This window comes from Anthonomus grandis, chromosome 9 (genome assembly GCF_022605725.1).
Source record: "Anthonomus grandis grandis chromosome 9, icAntGran1.3, whole genome shotgun sequence".
Taxonomy (NCBI): domain Eukaryota; kingdom Metazoa; phylum Arthropoda; class Insecta; order Coleoptera; family Curculionidae; genus Anthonomus; species Anthonomus grandis.
In genome coordinates this window covers 4,207,045-4,225,301 of record NC_065554.1, presented here as the reverse complement: position 1 = coordinate 4,225,301, position 18,257 = coordinate 4,207,045, and the positions used below count along the sequence as shown (strand labels likewise).

The following is an 18,257-nucleotide window of genomic DNA, read 5'->3' as shown; positions in this document are numbered from 1 at the left end:
TCGTTCTCAATAAACTACATATGCTACACTCACAAACACATTTAATTCCGACTTAAATAATTTACATATATATATGCTAAGGCTCATAATTTGAAACTAAACCCTTTAAAATCGTGTCTCTTATTACTAGGATCCAGTAGAAATAACATAAAACATGTTTCTCAAGACTTTGTGGTTAAAATAGACAATACAATAGTATCTGTGGTTAATGAAGCAAAGAATTTGGCTATTATTTTTGATAATACTTTGTCTTTTGTAGTCCACATAAACAAAAAATTTGCCATTGCTTATATGCGCTTCAAATATTTCAGTAGTCATTTACTGAGTAAAACCAAGTATTTTTTGTGCAACTCTTTAATATTATTATTGTTTGATTATAGTGATGTAATCTGCTATAACGCAATTACATCGTCATTTTCATCTTCTACTCAAAAAGTACAAAATTCCTGTATGCCTTTTTCCTTTAATATCTGCTACAGAAGTCATATTACATATATACCATATCTTAATAATCATTTTATTCTTTCAATAGGCGCAAATATCTCATGTACTCTTTCATATACAGAATTTTAAAGTCAGGAAACCCACCACATCTAAGAAAACTTTTCAATGAGCACAACCATAATACCAGACGGTTTAATATTTTTAGGGTTCCTCAACATACAACAGATTTTTAAAAATCAGTTAGTTATCTACGTTGCAGTTCATTTGTGGAACAATTTGCTTTATTTTGTTAAAGATTATTCTTTTTACAAGTATAAGAAATACATTAAAAAATATGCTTATGCAGTCACAGTATGATGCCTAATAAATAAATATGTATTGATATTAATGTGAATTGGTTTTTTTCCAGTCTCTTTTCATTTAGGTTGTGTCATATTCATGTAGCTGTACTGGGTCAAGCCTACACTTACATTTTCGTTGCGCATTTAACAAGATATATCTGTATCATATTATATGTATTTATACACTACCACTCAAAAGTCTTTGCCCACCATGTATTCTTTTTAATATTTTAAATTAGATACAAAAATCTTATCTTTATACCTATATTTAGAGTGTATCTCTTTTGTAAATTGCATATATGCTTAAACAGCATACCTATCAACTATGGTTCGTTAAAAAATACTGAGTATTTAAAAATAGTCTTGCAAATAACAAAAAATGTAGTGAAAATATGCACTTCTTCTAAAAAACTAATCTGTTTACAGCTCGTTTCCGATGAAATTTGAAACATTTAAAGGTGTTTACTGTTTAGTCTTCAAGAATTGATTTTGTGTAACATTGGTAAATAATTTTGCTTGCTTATTGACGATTGTCACCGTTTCTTTGCTGGTTTTTCAACATTCTTTAAAATGGCTAAAACAAAAGAGTTATCGGTAGAAACAAAAGGTATTATCATTGGACTTCATAAGGCTGGAAAGACTAATCGTCAAATTTCGACGGATTTGGGAATTCCAAGGCGGACTGTCGATTATAATGTTAGGAAATTTACCAGAGACGGAACTATTAGCAACAAACCTCGATCGGAAAGGCCAACGGCAACAAGTTCAAAGGAGGATTTAAATATTATAATTACAAGCAAACGCAATAGACGCCTTACCGCCCCTGAAATTACAGCAAAAATCAATAAGGAGCGTAAAAAAGCGGTCAGTGTTTCGACAGTAAAACGGCGACTTCATAATGCTAGTCTTAAAAGACGTTTAACTGTATCAAAACCGCTACTGAAGGATGTTAATAAAGAGAAAAGACTTGAGTGGGCCCAATCACACAAAGAATAGACCATTGATGACTGGAAGAAATTTCTCTGGAGTGACGAGTCGAAGTTCGAGGTTTTTGGAACGAAGAGGCGAGTTTTTGTTCGCCGTTATGCCAATGAAAGAGTCGCTGAGAACTGTACGGTGGCCTCAGTTAAACACGGTGGTGGTTCGGTGATGGTGTGGGTTGTTTCGGAGGATCTGCAGTGGGCGATCTAATTAGAATAGAGGGAATTCTTCGAAAAGAGGGTTACAAAACAATTTTAAGTGACAATGTACTTCCTTCTGGTACTCGAATAATTGGGGAAAACTTCATCTTTCAACATGACAATGACCCCAAGCACACGTCGAAATTGTGCAAGCAATATTTAGGTCAATTACAAAGGCAACATCTTCTGAAAGTTATGGTATGGCCCCACAATCACCGGACCTCAATCCTATTGAATTACTGTGGGATGAGCTGGATAGACAAGTGCGAAAATCATGCCCCACGTCAAAAGAAGACTTGTAGAGGATCATCCAAGAAGAGTGGCACAAGATACCTCAAAAAACTTTGGACAAATTAATTAGAAGACTACCGAAACATTGTGAAGCTGTTATTAAAAATCGAGGCGGACATGTAGATGAATCCCAAATTTGATTTTCTTAAATTTAATGAATTGAAAAATGTATTGTTTATATTTATTTTGTTATAAATAAACCGTTTCATAAGAATAACTGATGGGTTTATTATTTTTAGTTATAACTTTAAAACAGTCATATGTGGGCAAATACTTTTGAGCGGTAGTACATATATTAAATGTGTTTTCTCTTCTGCGCGTCCCTGATTTAGTCGCTGCCTACCCTGTGTACATAAATGTAAATTAATTGCATTTTTTTTTTAACTTTTTTAAGCTTTCTTTATCAAAATGTATTGAAAAAAATATTTTTAGGAAAGTTTTTTTGTTTTTATTTTGTTTCTTTTTTGTTGCTTTTTCTTGAGGATATTGCAGAGGTACTTTTGAGAAACGGTTTTTATAATCGAGAGCCTGTAAGTGATGCCCTCTAGAAGTTTAATCTTAAAAAATAACGGACTCTTGATTCTTATACTAGAAAATCTTCCTATACAAGGTTTTATGCCAAAATCAGAGATGCTTCTCAAGGAATAAAAGAAAATAGAGAATAAAATTGTAACTTTCAAACCCTATATCCTGCAAACTATTAACTTTTGGACTAATGTATTTCTGGGTCAATTTACATAGACACCCTGTATAAATCGAATTAGCAATATTTAGAATTAGGACGGCGTAGTTACCGGCCATACAAGACTTCCAGCTTTTAAATTTTTTCCGACAGATGGCGCAACTAATACGTTATTTTTAAATGGTTAGTTTCATAAAATGCGTTTGGCTGCTAGCGCCATTGGAAGAGGTATTTGGTGCGGGTGACCAGATGTAAATGAAATTCTGGGAATTAGATTTATTTTATTGAATGTCTTTATTTTTGTTTTGTTTTTTAGATAACCGCCCTGTATTGCACCCTGCCCTGCGCCCGAAAGCCTGCGTTAAAAGGTGCAAATAGACTAGATCAGGTTTTTTTCTTGTACTTATACTCTTGTATTACTATATTCTTGTTTTCTAAGATGCAAAAAGTAACTAATCACGAGAGCGAATAAGACGTCGGAAGACTGGTAACTAGCCGAATTACGCCGCCTTAATACCTAATTATACATCATGTTTTACAGAATTATAATTTTCCTAGGTACATATCCAAAAACAAGACAGAGGCCAGTGTAAGCCATATTTAGTTTTTTAAATAGTATTTATTGTTTTTAAAAGGCTAGTTATATGTATGATTAACCCACTTAACTATCACAAGTTTTTCTTAATAATTGCAATCTTTAGGAGGGAGTAATAAGTACCACTCCTAAAATCTTAATTGGAATGGATCAATTAACTTTATTTTGTACGTCCCTAAATATAATTGCAAAGTTTAGTTTCTGTACAGTTTAGTGAATACAATGTCATATTAGGAATGATAATGAAGTTCTGTTACTAAAAATTGAAAAATTGCAGTTTTCGTAAAAGCTTTATAAACTCACTTGCAATTTACCTAACTGATGAAACGTTTATAGATTGATAAACCAATATCACTTTTAAATAAATCCAATATAGTCTTCAAAACTTAATTTCATAATGACATTGAGAAACGGACAAAATATATTTAACCTTCAAGTGGTCCTTTTTTTTTAATAGCTAAACAAAAAATGTTAAAACTGTTCTTTCATAGTTTTTTTCCAAAACAAGTTGCAGTTTCGTTAAAAATAAATACGTGATTTTTAATTTTTTTTTTTAAACTTGGTCCACTGTGCGAGGAGTAATCGGACAATAACCTTTCCAGTCATATGTTGTGTAGGACGACATGCAAAAGCGAATAAAAAACGTTTATGCATTTACGCTAGTGCTGCACAGACAAACTATATAACATTATTTAGACTGACCAAAATTTGTTCAGGAGTTCGGATGTTCTTATTGTATTCTGCTGATTTAAAAAACCTGAAATTAAAAGTCAATTTAGAAAATAAACATTCTATGCTTTTAAACGACTTCTGAAATATTCGAGGTATCGAAAATTTCTTGAATCTTCTTGCTAAGTTAACTGGTTGTGGAGTCAAATAAAAATCCAGTTTTAAATTTTATATCCGATACAAGGCTGTTCGCTGTTAAGTTCAATAAATTCGTATATTCAATCGCAGAAGATATAATAAAAACCATACCTAAAAAACAATTCCTACCAGTCACAAGGCCAAACTTGGTAAGCTCTGGTGCATTTATTTTAGAGCTGTAACTTTTAATGAAGTCAGAGCTTAACAAATAAAAACAGCAGAGATATGTATAGCTTAAATATAATCAAGTCCATAAAATATCTAATTATTATGCTACTGACAAAATTAATAAATGTTTGTCTTTAAAAGAGTGTATTTCCTGATATTTTTCAGGTGGCTTTAGTTGAATCAATTTTTACAAAGTCTGATGTTACTAAAGCGGAAAATAATTGACCAGTATCATTGTTACCTATAATATCAAAAATCTCTTTAAAAAATGTGTGGCATAGCAGGGTTGTTGATTTAATTTGAGGTAACAACCTGTTCACACAGCCCCAATTTGGATTACACTATGAACAACCTCACTTCCCTCGAAGGGATAAACAGGTTGACGCAAAATATCTCTAAAGCTTTATCATCAGCTAAGAGAGAGCTGCCAAGGAATTTCAATAAAACTCATTTCCCAGACGATATTAGAGAGGAAATTAGACTTCGTCACCGCTTAAGAAAACTCGCTATAAGATCTGGCGATCCGTTCATAAAACAGCAGTTTTATCGTGCAAATCGACGAGTACAATCATTTCTCGAGGTTTTTGACTCCGAAAGATAGGAGCAAAAACTCGATGATATCGAGAAAAATATTAAGTATCCTTCGGAGCTTTTCCGCCTCGCAAAAAATCTGGTTAAAGGGGGGAGGAAAAGCCTCTCATTCATTAGCCACAATAACACCAAGATTTCCGACCCGCAACAAAAGGTTGAGGTCTTCACAAATTCACTTGAAGGACAATTTTCCCCCAACCCCCCAAAAAATCCTGCAATGGCTCTCAGCATCACAAATGCTGTCCAAACAGCCCTTTAAGCCCCTACCGCAGCCCCGGTACCTCAGGTAACCCAATTCGAAATAATTGGAATAATTAAAGCCACTAAAAATAAAAAAGCATCCGGCGCGGATCGTATCAACACTCCAGCCCTAAAACATTTAGTTAATATTTAGGTTAATGATCTTACCAGAATCATCAATGGCATATTTCAATTCTCTTACTTCCTCACCCAATGGAAATCCGCTGATGTCATACTTCTCCCCAAAAAAGGAGAGTCAGCAACAAACCCCTCGAGCTACAGGCCAATAAGTCTTCTCTCTAAGGAAAGAGCTATCCTTAACCAAGTCACTAAATTCTGCAACAGGCATGAAATAATCTCTGATGGTCAGTTTGATTTTAGAACCAAACACTCCACCACCACATCAAACGACCCGGCTTGCTTTCCACGTTTTCTCCGGAGCAAACCGTGGATTGCACACAGGGCCTGTTTTTCTGGATATAAGTAAAGCCTTCGACAAAATGTGGCACGACGGTTTATTGCATACACTAGTTGATGCCCATTTTCCCGACTGTCTTGTAAAGTTCGTGCACTCCTTTTTAACCAATCGATCATTTCGTGTTTCTGCTGACGGTTTGGTTCTACTCCCCACCCAATAAGAGCAGGTGTTCCCCAAGGTTCCCCCCTGTCCTCTTTTTTGTTTAATATTTTTATGCTCGTCTACTTCCGTCCTAACAAAACACAATACTTCAATACGTTGATGATACCGCAATCCTCACCACCTCTCCTAACAAAGAGCACATTAAAATTAGGATTAAAAGACACCTCAATTCACTCGACTTCTGGATGGATCGCTGGAGTTTGGAGCTCAACCCCAGGAAGACCCAGCTGATGTTCTTTTCCAAAAGGAAAAAGGCACCTGCTGGCCATCTGAAATGGGGAACCACCAATCTTGGCTGGTCCGCCCAGGCCCGTTATCTAGGTATAATCTTTGACCGAAAGCTGACCTGGAAAAAACACGCCAAGGCTCAAGCTGGCAAGGCCAAAGGCCAGCTGTCGTTTCGCTACTCCCTCCTCCACCCTAAGAACAAACTGTCACGAATGACCAAGATCCGGATCTACCAAACGTACATCCGCCCAATCATCACCCCCTTGGGCTGGATGTCATCCCCCACTTGGGCTGACATCCAGCCCCGCCAGAGGCTCTAAGAAGTGCAAAACAGGGCTTTCTGAATTATGTCAGGCACACCAAGGTACGTGCGCAATACTACCATCCTGCGAGATCTCCAAGCTCAACCCTTGGTAGATCACCTGATGAAGTTGAAGGACAAGTACCTGACCACTGCTCTGGAGCACCATAACCCTGTGATCCGGATCTCTCACTCTTCCCAAGCCCCCTCCCCCCCAATGCTTCGTATCTTCTCCCCGGTGACACGCTGCGACAGGATTGATCTCCTGCTCCGACCATGCCCCCGCGTCCGTCCAGGACACAAATCCATCCCCACAACGGTCAGCCAGTCCAGGACCCCCAAGATGCGGCAGCCACATAGTATTAGTATTGCGTTTTGTACGTATGATTAGTATTAGTTTTAGTCTGCCTAGCTTTTAATTGTTGACTATTGGCCTATTGGTATATAGAATAAGTTACAATTAGCTTTAGTAGGTATTTAAATATATATTTTAATCTAGTTTAATAAATGCGAGTTTCAAAGAAAGGAAGGAGCGAAATTGTATTTCTCAAATAATAGAACTTTTTGACAAAAAAACAGTACACTACAGCCCTGTTTTCTGTCTTATGTCCTGAGTAAGGCCGTCGACTGCGTTCACCATAACATTTAGTTTAGGAAACTTTAAGCTTACAATTTTGATAAGAAAAGTCTAGATGATATTAAATCATATTTAGCAAATAGCCGCCAGACAGTAAAGCTGATATGTGTGTCAGATGAAGTAATAGATGTAGGTGTGCCGTAAAACTCAATACTGAGACCAATCATATTTCTAATATATATAGGCTCAATCTTAAAATATACACAAACTGGCGGTTTTACGATCTACGGATGCATAGGAGAATGCTGAATTTTGGTTCTGTACAAACAGGCTGCTATTAAATGAAATTAAGATCCAGCAAATGCTATTTGCAATGCGGCCAATGAATGGATGGTGGGGCACAACTGGCAAAAGGCAGATTTCTTGGAGTAAATTACAATGGGGACCTTATATAACAAAAGTTGGTGCCAAAATGTCCAAGGGGATATGTTCTCAGAGCCTAAGATGTATCGCATGCGATTCTGCGCTATTCCCATTTTGCCCTCGTTCAGGCACACTTGTCCTGTGGGATTTTTATTTTTACACTTTTGCTCCTTATAAAATAAAGACAAGAAAATACTTTTATTTGTGACAAGAATTTTAAAATACCGAATATGTTTTTGCATTCCTCTAGATAAGGAATAATACTTATTAATGATAAGGATTTATTTATTGGCAAAAGTATATTTAATAAATAAGATGTTTCTCCACTTTTGCTCGATGCTGTGTATGCTATTTATTTTAATGTTAAATATTTAAATTTAATTGTTCAAAGGTTAATATTTATTTCTATTGTATTAAATCTATGCTTGTAAATTATTTGATACAATAATTTTCTTATTGTAAATTAAAATTTATTAGATTAATCATTAATCATCTATTTTTAATTTTTTTTTGTGTAAGAGTTACATTAAAATGACACTATGAAAATTATTTAATACTTTTAAAAAAATCTAGGAAACGTATCAAAAGCTCTGCACGATATAAATAATATGCTGTTTGAAATAATGCTAATCTACGAACGGTTTGGTACCACAGATTTAACGAGACAATTGGCGTAATTTCTCATTTGATAAACGTAATATCTGCGTTTCTATCTATCAATAAACAATACCAGTGAGACAATGCGTCCATTACCTTCTAGAATATTTTGCTCGTTTCCGTCTCGGTTTATATCCTATATAAAAACAATTTTGAACAAAATCGATAGTTATCCCTGTCCGTTACACATTTATGCAACTTCCCAATACAAGACGTAAAGCTAAATGAGTATATTTATTTAGGTATGGTTTACCTTATTGATTTTTCCACCCTAATTTACAGTCTTCTACCACTAACTCATTGCTTATCAAAAATTTGGTACAAAAAAATATTTGAATAGGGAATTTTATTTATTTTCATTCATTTTATAAATGAAAAAAACACAAATTTTTCATCTAGAAATAAAAAAAGGTATTACAAAGATATGTAAAACTATAATGCTTTTGTTTGTTAAAAAAATTTTCCACATACATTTAAATTAAAGCACAAATACTGTGTTAAAAATAACGATATCAAATCGCATAACAACACGGTTGGGAAGATTATAATACCGTTTTAAAAATAAACAAAGTCGATGACTTTGACCTTGTTTAAAAAAAATATCCGAATGTTCTAGACAAAATCGGGGGCAACATACCTCACGTAAATATGCTTTTCGAATGTATATCATTTGTTTTATAATCTTGTTTACATAAAAACAATGTAGATAAATGTCACAAGAAAAAGTATGCACACTTTCAAATTATTTATAAAAAAATATATACTTTACAATTTCTTAAAATTGGATATGGTAAAACATAGATCAAAATTAAAATAGAATAGAATCATATTATACATAACATACAGGGTGTTTATTTGGAAACTTTCCACCACGGATTTATCGAAAACCACTATTTAAAAAAAAAAACGCCGAAATACGTCAAAAGGTTGGTCAAGGGACATTTAAAATTTTTAAGGGGATGACCCTGGGGGGCAGAGGGTGAAAGAGGGTGAAGTAATTTTAGGTTAGAAAGTTGTCCCCCTTGACAAACCTTTTGACGTATTTCGGTGTTTTTTTTTTAACAGTCATGGTTTTCGATAAATCCGTGGTGGTAAGTTTTCAAATGAACATCCTGTATATCATATATATATTTACTACATACAAACTAAAATTCTAATTTTGGGGTAGTAAAGTAAGAAAATAAATAAGGACTATGTTGTGTGGAACCCTATATTGTATTGTCTAGCTTTCGAGTATCATTGCACACTTCATCAGAACTTACTGCAATTTCTCATTTCTCTCAGATTCTCATGAGAAGAAACCGATTTGAGACTTAGACCTAGACTTAAATCAATAAAAAGAACTAACTCACCAATGTGGGCTTACAGATTTAAACTAACTAGCACTAATACTAATATTGGAGACTTTTCTTCGGAGACTTTTCTTTCAAAGGGACTAACACTTTTGCATTACATTAATTAAATTTAATATCGTGGAGATACACCAAACCAACTACATTGCTGCACCACTCACTGTATCTCTTAGGTGGATGAGAAAAAAAGCGAAGCCGGTGCATCCCGCGCATTTTTTTTGGTCGAGCGATGACAGATTAATGACTGAAAGATGACAGATGTCAACGGAACTGTGATGCTGCCAATGTTGCAAATATAAGGAAATTTATGAGACAGCAAATGGTAAAGCAATGACGGTGAGAGAAAAACAAAGTACACTGTATGTCTCAGCTCACTTACAATGACGCAGACTCACGGCACCTAAAAACTGTGCTGGTGTCACCACATTACACTGAAAGAACATATTTAAGGGTTTGTAAAAATTAAAGGTGAAATGTTTAGATGTTGGAAGGTTAACATGGAACAGAAGGTTAACCATGAGGTTGGTGTAATTCTATGAAGAGCTGATATTACATAAAAGTGTTGTTTGTATAAACAAATTAATTTGTGGCAAACTACTGCTATTATTCAACAGCCAGGTAAACCCACAAACACTACATCTGGAACTGACAAGCTGATTAGAAGATGTTCGATGAAAAATCCATTTACCTCTCAGTTCAATCTATTCGAAGAAGTTTATGCAATGAAAACTTAAAAGCCAGAAGACCAGTGAAAAAATCTTATATTTCCATGAAAAATAAATAAGCGCGTTTGAGTTTCGCAAAAGAAAATATTTAGACTGGAGTCATAATAAATGGAAAAACATCTTTAGGTCAGATGAAAGTAAATTTAATTTATTTGGATCGGATTTCGGACACGTCGAAAATGCCGCAAAAAACTTTTGGGCAAGATCCAAGAATAAGCCAAGAGTTATCTTCAAAACTTACCTTATTAGTTAAAGTAAAATCTTTTAAAATAATGCACTGTTTTTGTTGATCTGCAAATAGTTTAGGCTAATTTATTGAGTTAATATAATATATCGGGTTTGCCATTACATTTAAATAGACTATGTGTTAAATAGACCGAAAGTGTTTTATGACTTATGAATAAAGTGTTTGGAAATTGATCAATCTTTTAAATTTGCCAATTATGGCGTACTCAGTTATATAGTTATTGAGCTTTTTTTCAAAAACATTTTATCGGTTGTGAAAATTGGGTCGCCGAGCTGTTTAACCAACGATATGTTTCTGGGAAGATTGTTCACGAATTGGTTGCTAAATTTGTTGCGAAATAGGTTCCATTCATATTAAAAAGAGCTATATATTGTATATAAAAATTGCAAAAGATAAGTATAATACAATTGATAGTTGCTATGGCTGTGACTCGTACAAGCATCATACGAATGTTAGAAAGATATAAGTTCCATTCTTATTAGATTCGGTAAGCGCTAACGCTAAATAAATATGACTTTACAAAATTATGATTCACTATAAGAGCGATTGATGGTAAGTTCTTAGGATCCAGTAAAGTTACAGTGTGCGCTATAGCTTCTTTTTATTAAAGAAAACTCCGGCAAGAATTGTTTTAAAAAATACTGGATATATTAAAAAACACAACTACTTGATTACAAATAAAATGGAAAAGTTAAACATAAAGTAAAAGGTTTTAAATGGTAAAACGATGACGATTAAATGAGTGCGCTACTCTCGATAATCTTAATACGAAAAAAAAAATTTCACACACGAGCAAATTTGGTTGTTCGAAAAAAAGCTGATACCACAAAAAAATGCTGATCTGGCTGCGGAAAGTCTGAAGGTTTCTACGAGTTGCAGGAAATTGATATTTTGTCCATTTAATAAAACTACAAATAAGCCGCTTGTGCCACTGAGGCGGTTAAGGATTGTACATTTCCTCCCCCTCTTTGACATATTTTAATGTCACAAGAAATTAACAATAAAAAAAAACTAAATCCGATAATAGATGACCTACATAATTTATAATAAGAAAATGATTTTACGATGATTACAAATAAATTCTTACACGCTAATTAATACTAATGCACTACACAGATAACTTAGTTTTAGCACTATAATTAGTTTTTCGTACCCACTTTTCGATCACTAAGTACTCGTATAAGGTCTAATTGAAGTCCTTGTCGGCTTCCGGAAGATCAGCGAACTTACGGATCGAACGAGTGTAGATCCCCTGCCTGGTTCGTACACTGGCCACGCGTACGATTCCATCTGATCCAGGAAAAACCTGCTCCACACGTCCCAGTTTCCACATAAGAGGTGGAGCGTCTTCAGCGTTTCGTCAGCTATAAGGACTAAAGACCCAATTTTCAACTCTGGAGCCTGTTGACACCATTTTGGCCTCGACTGCATTTGGGATACCACCTCTCGACTCCAACGTTTCCAAAAATGCTGTTTGATTTTTTGGATTCTCTCCCAGCGCCCTAACCTCGATTCTGGTATCTCGATCACGAGTTCAGGCAGAGCTGTAAGGCTTTCTCCGATAAGAAAGTGAGCTGGGGTTAAGGCTTGGAGATCGGATGGGTCGGTAGACATGGGAGTTAAAGGACGGGAGTTTATTATGCTTTCGATTTGACACATAAGGGTTACAGCCTCTTCAAAAGTAAGATTAGCATTCATTGTAACTCTTTTTAAATGAAATTTTGTCGATTTTACGAGGCGTTCCCACAAACCCTCAAAATTGGGTGATCTGGGTGGAATAAATTTCCAAGTGATATTTGATTTAGTTAAATGAAGTTGAATTTTCTCTTGCGTTTCTTTGCTTGTTAAAAAGTTAAAAATTTCATCTAATTTACGTTTAGCACCAACAAATGTTGTTGCATTGTCACAATAGATATGTGAGGCTGTACCTCGTCTTGCGCAAAAACGATTAAGCGCATTTAAAAAGCATTCCATAGTCAAGTCACTAACGGCTTTGAGGTGTACGGCTTTTGTGACATACGAATAACGCGACCCAACCTTTGACTATTTTAGGGCTTCGTTTACCCCCTTGTTTTATATAAATAGGACCGAAGTGGTCCATACCGATCTTTATAAAGGGTCTACAAGATACGACTCGATCTGTCGGTAAATCTCCCATCTTTTGAGTAGCTAAACGCGGAGATACGCGAAAGCAACAAATGCATTGGTGTATGACACGTTTTACTTCATTACGTGCCCTAAGAGGCCAGTATTTAGTCCTTAGGGATGCTAGAGTTTGCGTTGCTCCTGCATGAAGCAGAGAGATGTGCTCTTTTTGAATAAGTAACTTAGTTACATGATGTTTTGCCGGTAGTACGATGGGAAATTTTTGACCAAATAAAACTATAAATAAGCCGCTGGCGCCACTGAGGCGGTTAAGGATTGTACATACAGATACGCTTAAAAACTATTTTTTTTTTGTAAATTTTTACATAAAATAAATAAAAATATTGATAAAAAGTGATGGTTGAGAAAGTTGCAATGATAATGAGATGTTGTAAGAAGTGGATGGTTGAAAAAATGCAAAACTTAATTAAGTATCAAAATTTTTCTATTTGCTTTAAATACGTAATTATTGCCGGCTTACCCAAGGTTTTTTTAGGTTTTATTGTTCTTGTAATTAAAAAATACATATATTGAGGCAATTGTGAAGCTTTTTGGAAGCTAAAATTGTAAATCTAGAGGATTCTTTAGTTCTTTGTAATGTTATATTCACGTATTTTGTAATTTGCACACACAAAAAACGGTGCTTAAACAATTTAAGACCCAACAACTTTCCAAAAAATTTGTTGTTTAATAGAAAGGGTATACCATATTTAATAGGAAAAATTTAAGAATTTTAGGGCTTGTATGTATTCAATCAAACCAAACTTAACCCAACTCAACTCAACCCAACATAACCTAACCTTACCTTATTCATGATAATTGTGACATAATTTCGATTTGGCAACGCTGTAGTGATCAGTTTTATTTTCCTGAATAGGTGAATGACAATATTCTGACAATTAATTATAAATGACAACGTTTCGAAATTAAACAATTTGGTAAACAAATGTTTCTAATCATTATATTTTATTTATTTAATACAAGAATAAAATAAGTATAAATATTTCAGATCAATATAAAAGTGATTAGCCCCTAATAATACCATAGTATATTTTCAATATGTGACATTTGACAGTCGTGATGATACGTGTATGTAAACATTTTTACGAAAAAAACGTTTTGAATGCGTTCTTTTACGTTTACTAGAACTATTTCTTATTTGAATATATATATTTTGGATGAGTTTATTTTTGGTGTTTGATTTTTCACGAAGCACGCACACTTCTGGAAATTCCGCTTTTTCTTCCTGGAAACTTAAGAGGCAATATGTACTAATGCTTGGTCACCAGACTTGAGTCCCTTGGATTTTTCTTTGTGGGGGCTTTAGTGAAGTTTTAGAATCATTTTCATGTGAAAGGTTTTTAGAGATCTAGAATATAAATCTGAAATCTTAGCAATTGTTATGCCATAGTTTCTATTTTAGCTGAAAAAAAACTCAAAATTTGTTAAGATTTTCGTAAATCAGTCAAATTTTTTACCCTGATTGGAAAAACCATTACCGTAAAACGGGGCTACTTTGGCACACGGGGTAACTTTGGCAGAGCGTGCGCGCCTTTGTTTATATTAGGCTTGTTTGTCTAGTTAATATTCAGAGTCCGAAAGTTGTTCAGACAGGTCGGTATGTTCCGCGGCGCGAAATATGGTGCGAAATTATAGTAGGTTGCCTGGATCGAGGCCCTATAAAAACTACACGAAACAAAATTTAGCGAATGCATTGCAAGCTGTTAGGGAAGGGAGGATGTCACAAGTACGAGCTTCCAAAACATGGAAAATACCTAGAGGCTTCTCTCTCACTCTTCAGAATAAGCTGTTTGCGAAACATGAGGGTCGTGTAGGTCACCCCACCATCCTTACCCAACAGGAGGAGAGGCTAATTTCAGAGACCATCAACTAGGTAGCAGATTGAAGTTTTCCCGTTACTTTTAGTGACGCCAGAGAAATCGTGCAAAAATATGTTACAAAGCAAGGCAGAAATATTCCTGGATGGCCCAACAATCGACCAGGACCCGACTTTATTGAAAAATTTAAAACCAGAAATAATATTAGCATTCGATTGGCATATAATATTAAGCGTGCACGTGCTTCGGTTGGGCGCGCCGATATAATGGAGTTTTTCGATAACATTAAACCTGTTCTGGAGTCCATCTGCGAAACAAGTGTTTAATTATGAGACTAATTTCACAGACGATTTCGGGGCCAAAAAAGTTTTAGTTCGTAGGGGTACTAAAAGGGTTGAAAGGGTTCAAGAACATTCGCGTTCAGCAATAAGTGTAATGGTCTGCGGAAGCGCAAATGAAATCCTACTACCACCAATGGTAGTCTATAAAGCCAACAACATTTACGAAAATTGGACTGTTGGTGGCCCTCTAGGGGCAGTTTATGATAACAGCAGCAGTGGATGGTTCGATATGAATCTCTTTGAGGTATGGTTTTTTAAACTGTTGCTGCCCCACGTCAAAGAAAATTGTAATGGTGAATCAGTTGTTCTTTTAGGTGATAACCTAGCCTCACATTTTTCTCCAACCGTGGTAAAGGCTGCTAAAGAAAATAATATTTATATATGGCTTTCTTTGCTCCCATGAAAAAGAAATGGAGGGCTATTTTAGACGATTGGAGAAAGACCAGTCGCGTAAAAGGCACTCTGCCTAAAGAACACTTTCCGAATCTTCTGGATCGCTTGTGGAGATCTCTACAGGAAAGAGTAGAAAACAATTTAAAATCCGGATTTCGTGCCACCGGAATTTGTCCATATGATCCGCAGCAGCCTTTATCCAAATTGCCAAAAACTCCAATTGATGCATCTACGAGTGATATTTTAAATGATAGTTTATTAGAGTTTCTTCAGGAGACACGTGGACAATCAAGCACTAACCCTAAACGAAAGCGGGGACGAAAAATTATTCCCGGCAAAGAAGTCGGTGAAGTAACTAAAGAGGAGCAAGACAAGGAAAAACTAATTGAAAATGAAAATAATGACAAAAAGAAGATTGCGGGAAATGGGAAAGGCAAAGGCAAAGCAAACATTTTTAAAAAATCGACATTAAAAGATGTCAATCTACCATCATCTTCAAGTACCCATAATGAAGACGAATGCGGAATTTGTGCTGCTTATTGGTCTGGTTATACTGGACCAGACTGGATTCTATGCAATGGTTGTTTTAAATGGACCTGTGGTATTTGTACCAAGGGATCCAAAGAAAAATATTATACCTGTGAGGCATGTGAAGATGATTAGTATTTATGTTATTTTGATTTAGTTCCTTTCTTTTACTGTGCCAAATATTAGAAAAAAATGTTTTGTTAGTTTTTAAGTGTTTTGTTTATTTTGTTTAAGAATATAGAAATTTCATTAAAAATATTGAATGTCTTATTTAAAAACTAAAAAAAAAAGCATAATTTGGTGCCAAAGTAACCCCAGGATGGGCCTACATTATGTTTATTCACATTTCTGTTTGGGTGCCAATGTAACCCCAAACACGGGGCTACTTTGGCACCCATCTTTTTAATTTTTTTTTCGAAAACGGTTTATTGTAAAAACACTATTTTAAGGCAGGTTATAAGTATGACCCGTATTGTTACTCTTGATTTTTTTCAAGTTGATTCGATTATAAATGCAGCGCCTAGAATCAAAAATGCCTCAAAACCTGCACAAAGTAGCCCCGTTTTACGGTAGTTTTTCCAATCACTTTTTTTAAAATCTTCTGAGCATAATAAAGTATTCACATGTGGCAATTTAGAACAGGAAAAGGCAGTCTTTTTTAAAATGTTATAAAATGTTTAATTTAATAATTTAAACCAAATTTGCGATTACCAAATAACTAAAATAAAGCACCGTACTTAAATATCTTGGTTTCTAAGTTTTCACACTTTTTTATTCGTTGCATTTACGTTTGTATATTATATTGTTTGTTGTAAGTCGTATTTACACAGCAATACAGTAATAGTATTGCTTGTCTTTCCGTTTTAAAATAATCCTATTTTAAAGTTGTTTTTAAAACAAATTGTGGTAAAAAGCAATTACCATTTTTAGTAAACATTATTTCAGAAAAATTAAAAAACATATTTACATAGGTAATTCAAGGTTGTTTCAATGTTCAATATTTGCAAAAACAATGTCGGTTCCGAAAAAATTCTCGAATAAAATTATACGATTGTTAATCGTCGCACCCGGCGCAGATGCTCCCAACTGTCGCGTTCGATATCAGCCCAGAACATTCGCCGGTGCTATATATACATCGAAGCCTGCCGTGACCTAGTCAGTCTAAATCTATCAGCGAACAGTTAAAAGCGAGAGTGAACCGAGCTAAATAAAGCTTACGTTTTGCGCAGTGGTAAGAAGTATTGAAAAAATTAGTAAAAATGTCTCTGTTGCCGTACTTGTTCGATGAGCCAGCTTATTACGCCATTAGGCCATCAAGGCTATTGGATCAACACTTTGGTTTAGGACTGGATGCAGATGACCTACTACAGCCATTAAACCTAAACAACCGTCTGGTTACCAGGACACCGGCCGGTTATTTAAGAAACTGGCGTTCGAACCTTGCTAGTCAAGATTCCGGCTCTACAGTAAGTTTCGACAAAGATAAATTTCAAGCCAATCTGGATGTCCAACAGTTTAAACCTGAAGAAATCACCGTTAAAGTTACCGGGGATAATGTGCTGACTATCGAGGGCAAGCACGAAGAGAAACAAGATGAGCATGGTTATATTTCCAGGCATTTTGTTAGGAGGTATGTTCTGCCGAAGAACTATGATATTAGTCGCGTAGAATCAAAATTATCGTCTGATGGTGTGTTGTCAATCACGGCACCACCAGTAGAATCCAAAGAGGTAGAACACAAGGCTATTCCAATTACACAAACTGGAGAACCTGCTAAACAAGCTGTAGAACAGAAGAAATAGGACGTTCAGGTTGGAATTGAGAATCGAATTAAGTAAAACACTCGGTTTTGTTCCTCTACTTTTATTTAAATACTGTATAAAATACATGTTATGATGTGTATATTAATTATTTATTTATAGAAAACCAGAAAAAAAATTTTATATTTATTTTATTAGGTTAATAAACTTAGTATTTAGTAACTATTTATCATCGTTTTTAATTTAAATATCCCTCATTTAAAAAAAAAAAAGAAAAAATATTTTTTCTTTTTATATCTATTTAAATAGAAATAAAAAAATAATATATATTCGTCATAAGTAAGACGTAATATGAATTCGTAACATAAATGCATTAATAGTAAGAATGTACCTTAAAATATCCCAGAAAATATATTAATCATTTCTGCCTTTGTTAACTTTATTGTTATGGGTATTTTCAAGAAAATGAAAATACCGTTTTTTTTTTAATTAAAATTTCTTTGTTTTTTTGGCCGATAGGTATCAGACAAATTAATTATTTAAAGTCGATTTACCTGCTTTTAACTGAGCTAATTTTTGTAGCGAACCTCAGAGAATCGCTAATATAAATAATTTTATAGCACAACATAAGCTAAATTAAAGGTTATGAAAAGTATTGCAAATTACTATAAATTATGATGACCAAAGGAAAAATGCGATGTA

General features: G+C 34.6%; 1 protein-coding gene across 1 annotated transcript; it reads left to right on the top strand.

The window, feature by feature from the left end:
• The first annotated feature begins 16,943 nt into the window (after window positions 1–16,943).
• Window positions 16,944–17,780, top strand: LOC126740748 (protein lethal(2)essential for life-like). Its single transcript, XM_050446909.1, has one exon. It carries the CDS (start codon window positions 17,055–17,057, stop codon window positions 17,595–17,597), a length of 543 nt encoding a protein of 180 aa, XP_050302866.1. The 5' UTR covers window positions 16,944–17,054; the 3' UTR covers window positions 17,598–17,780.
• The last annotated feature ends 477 nt before the right edge of the window (window positions 17,781–18,257 follow it).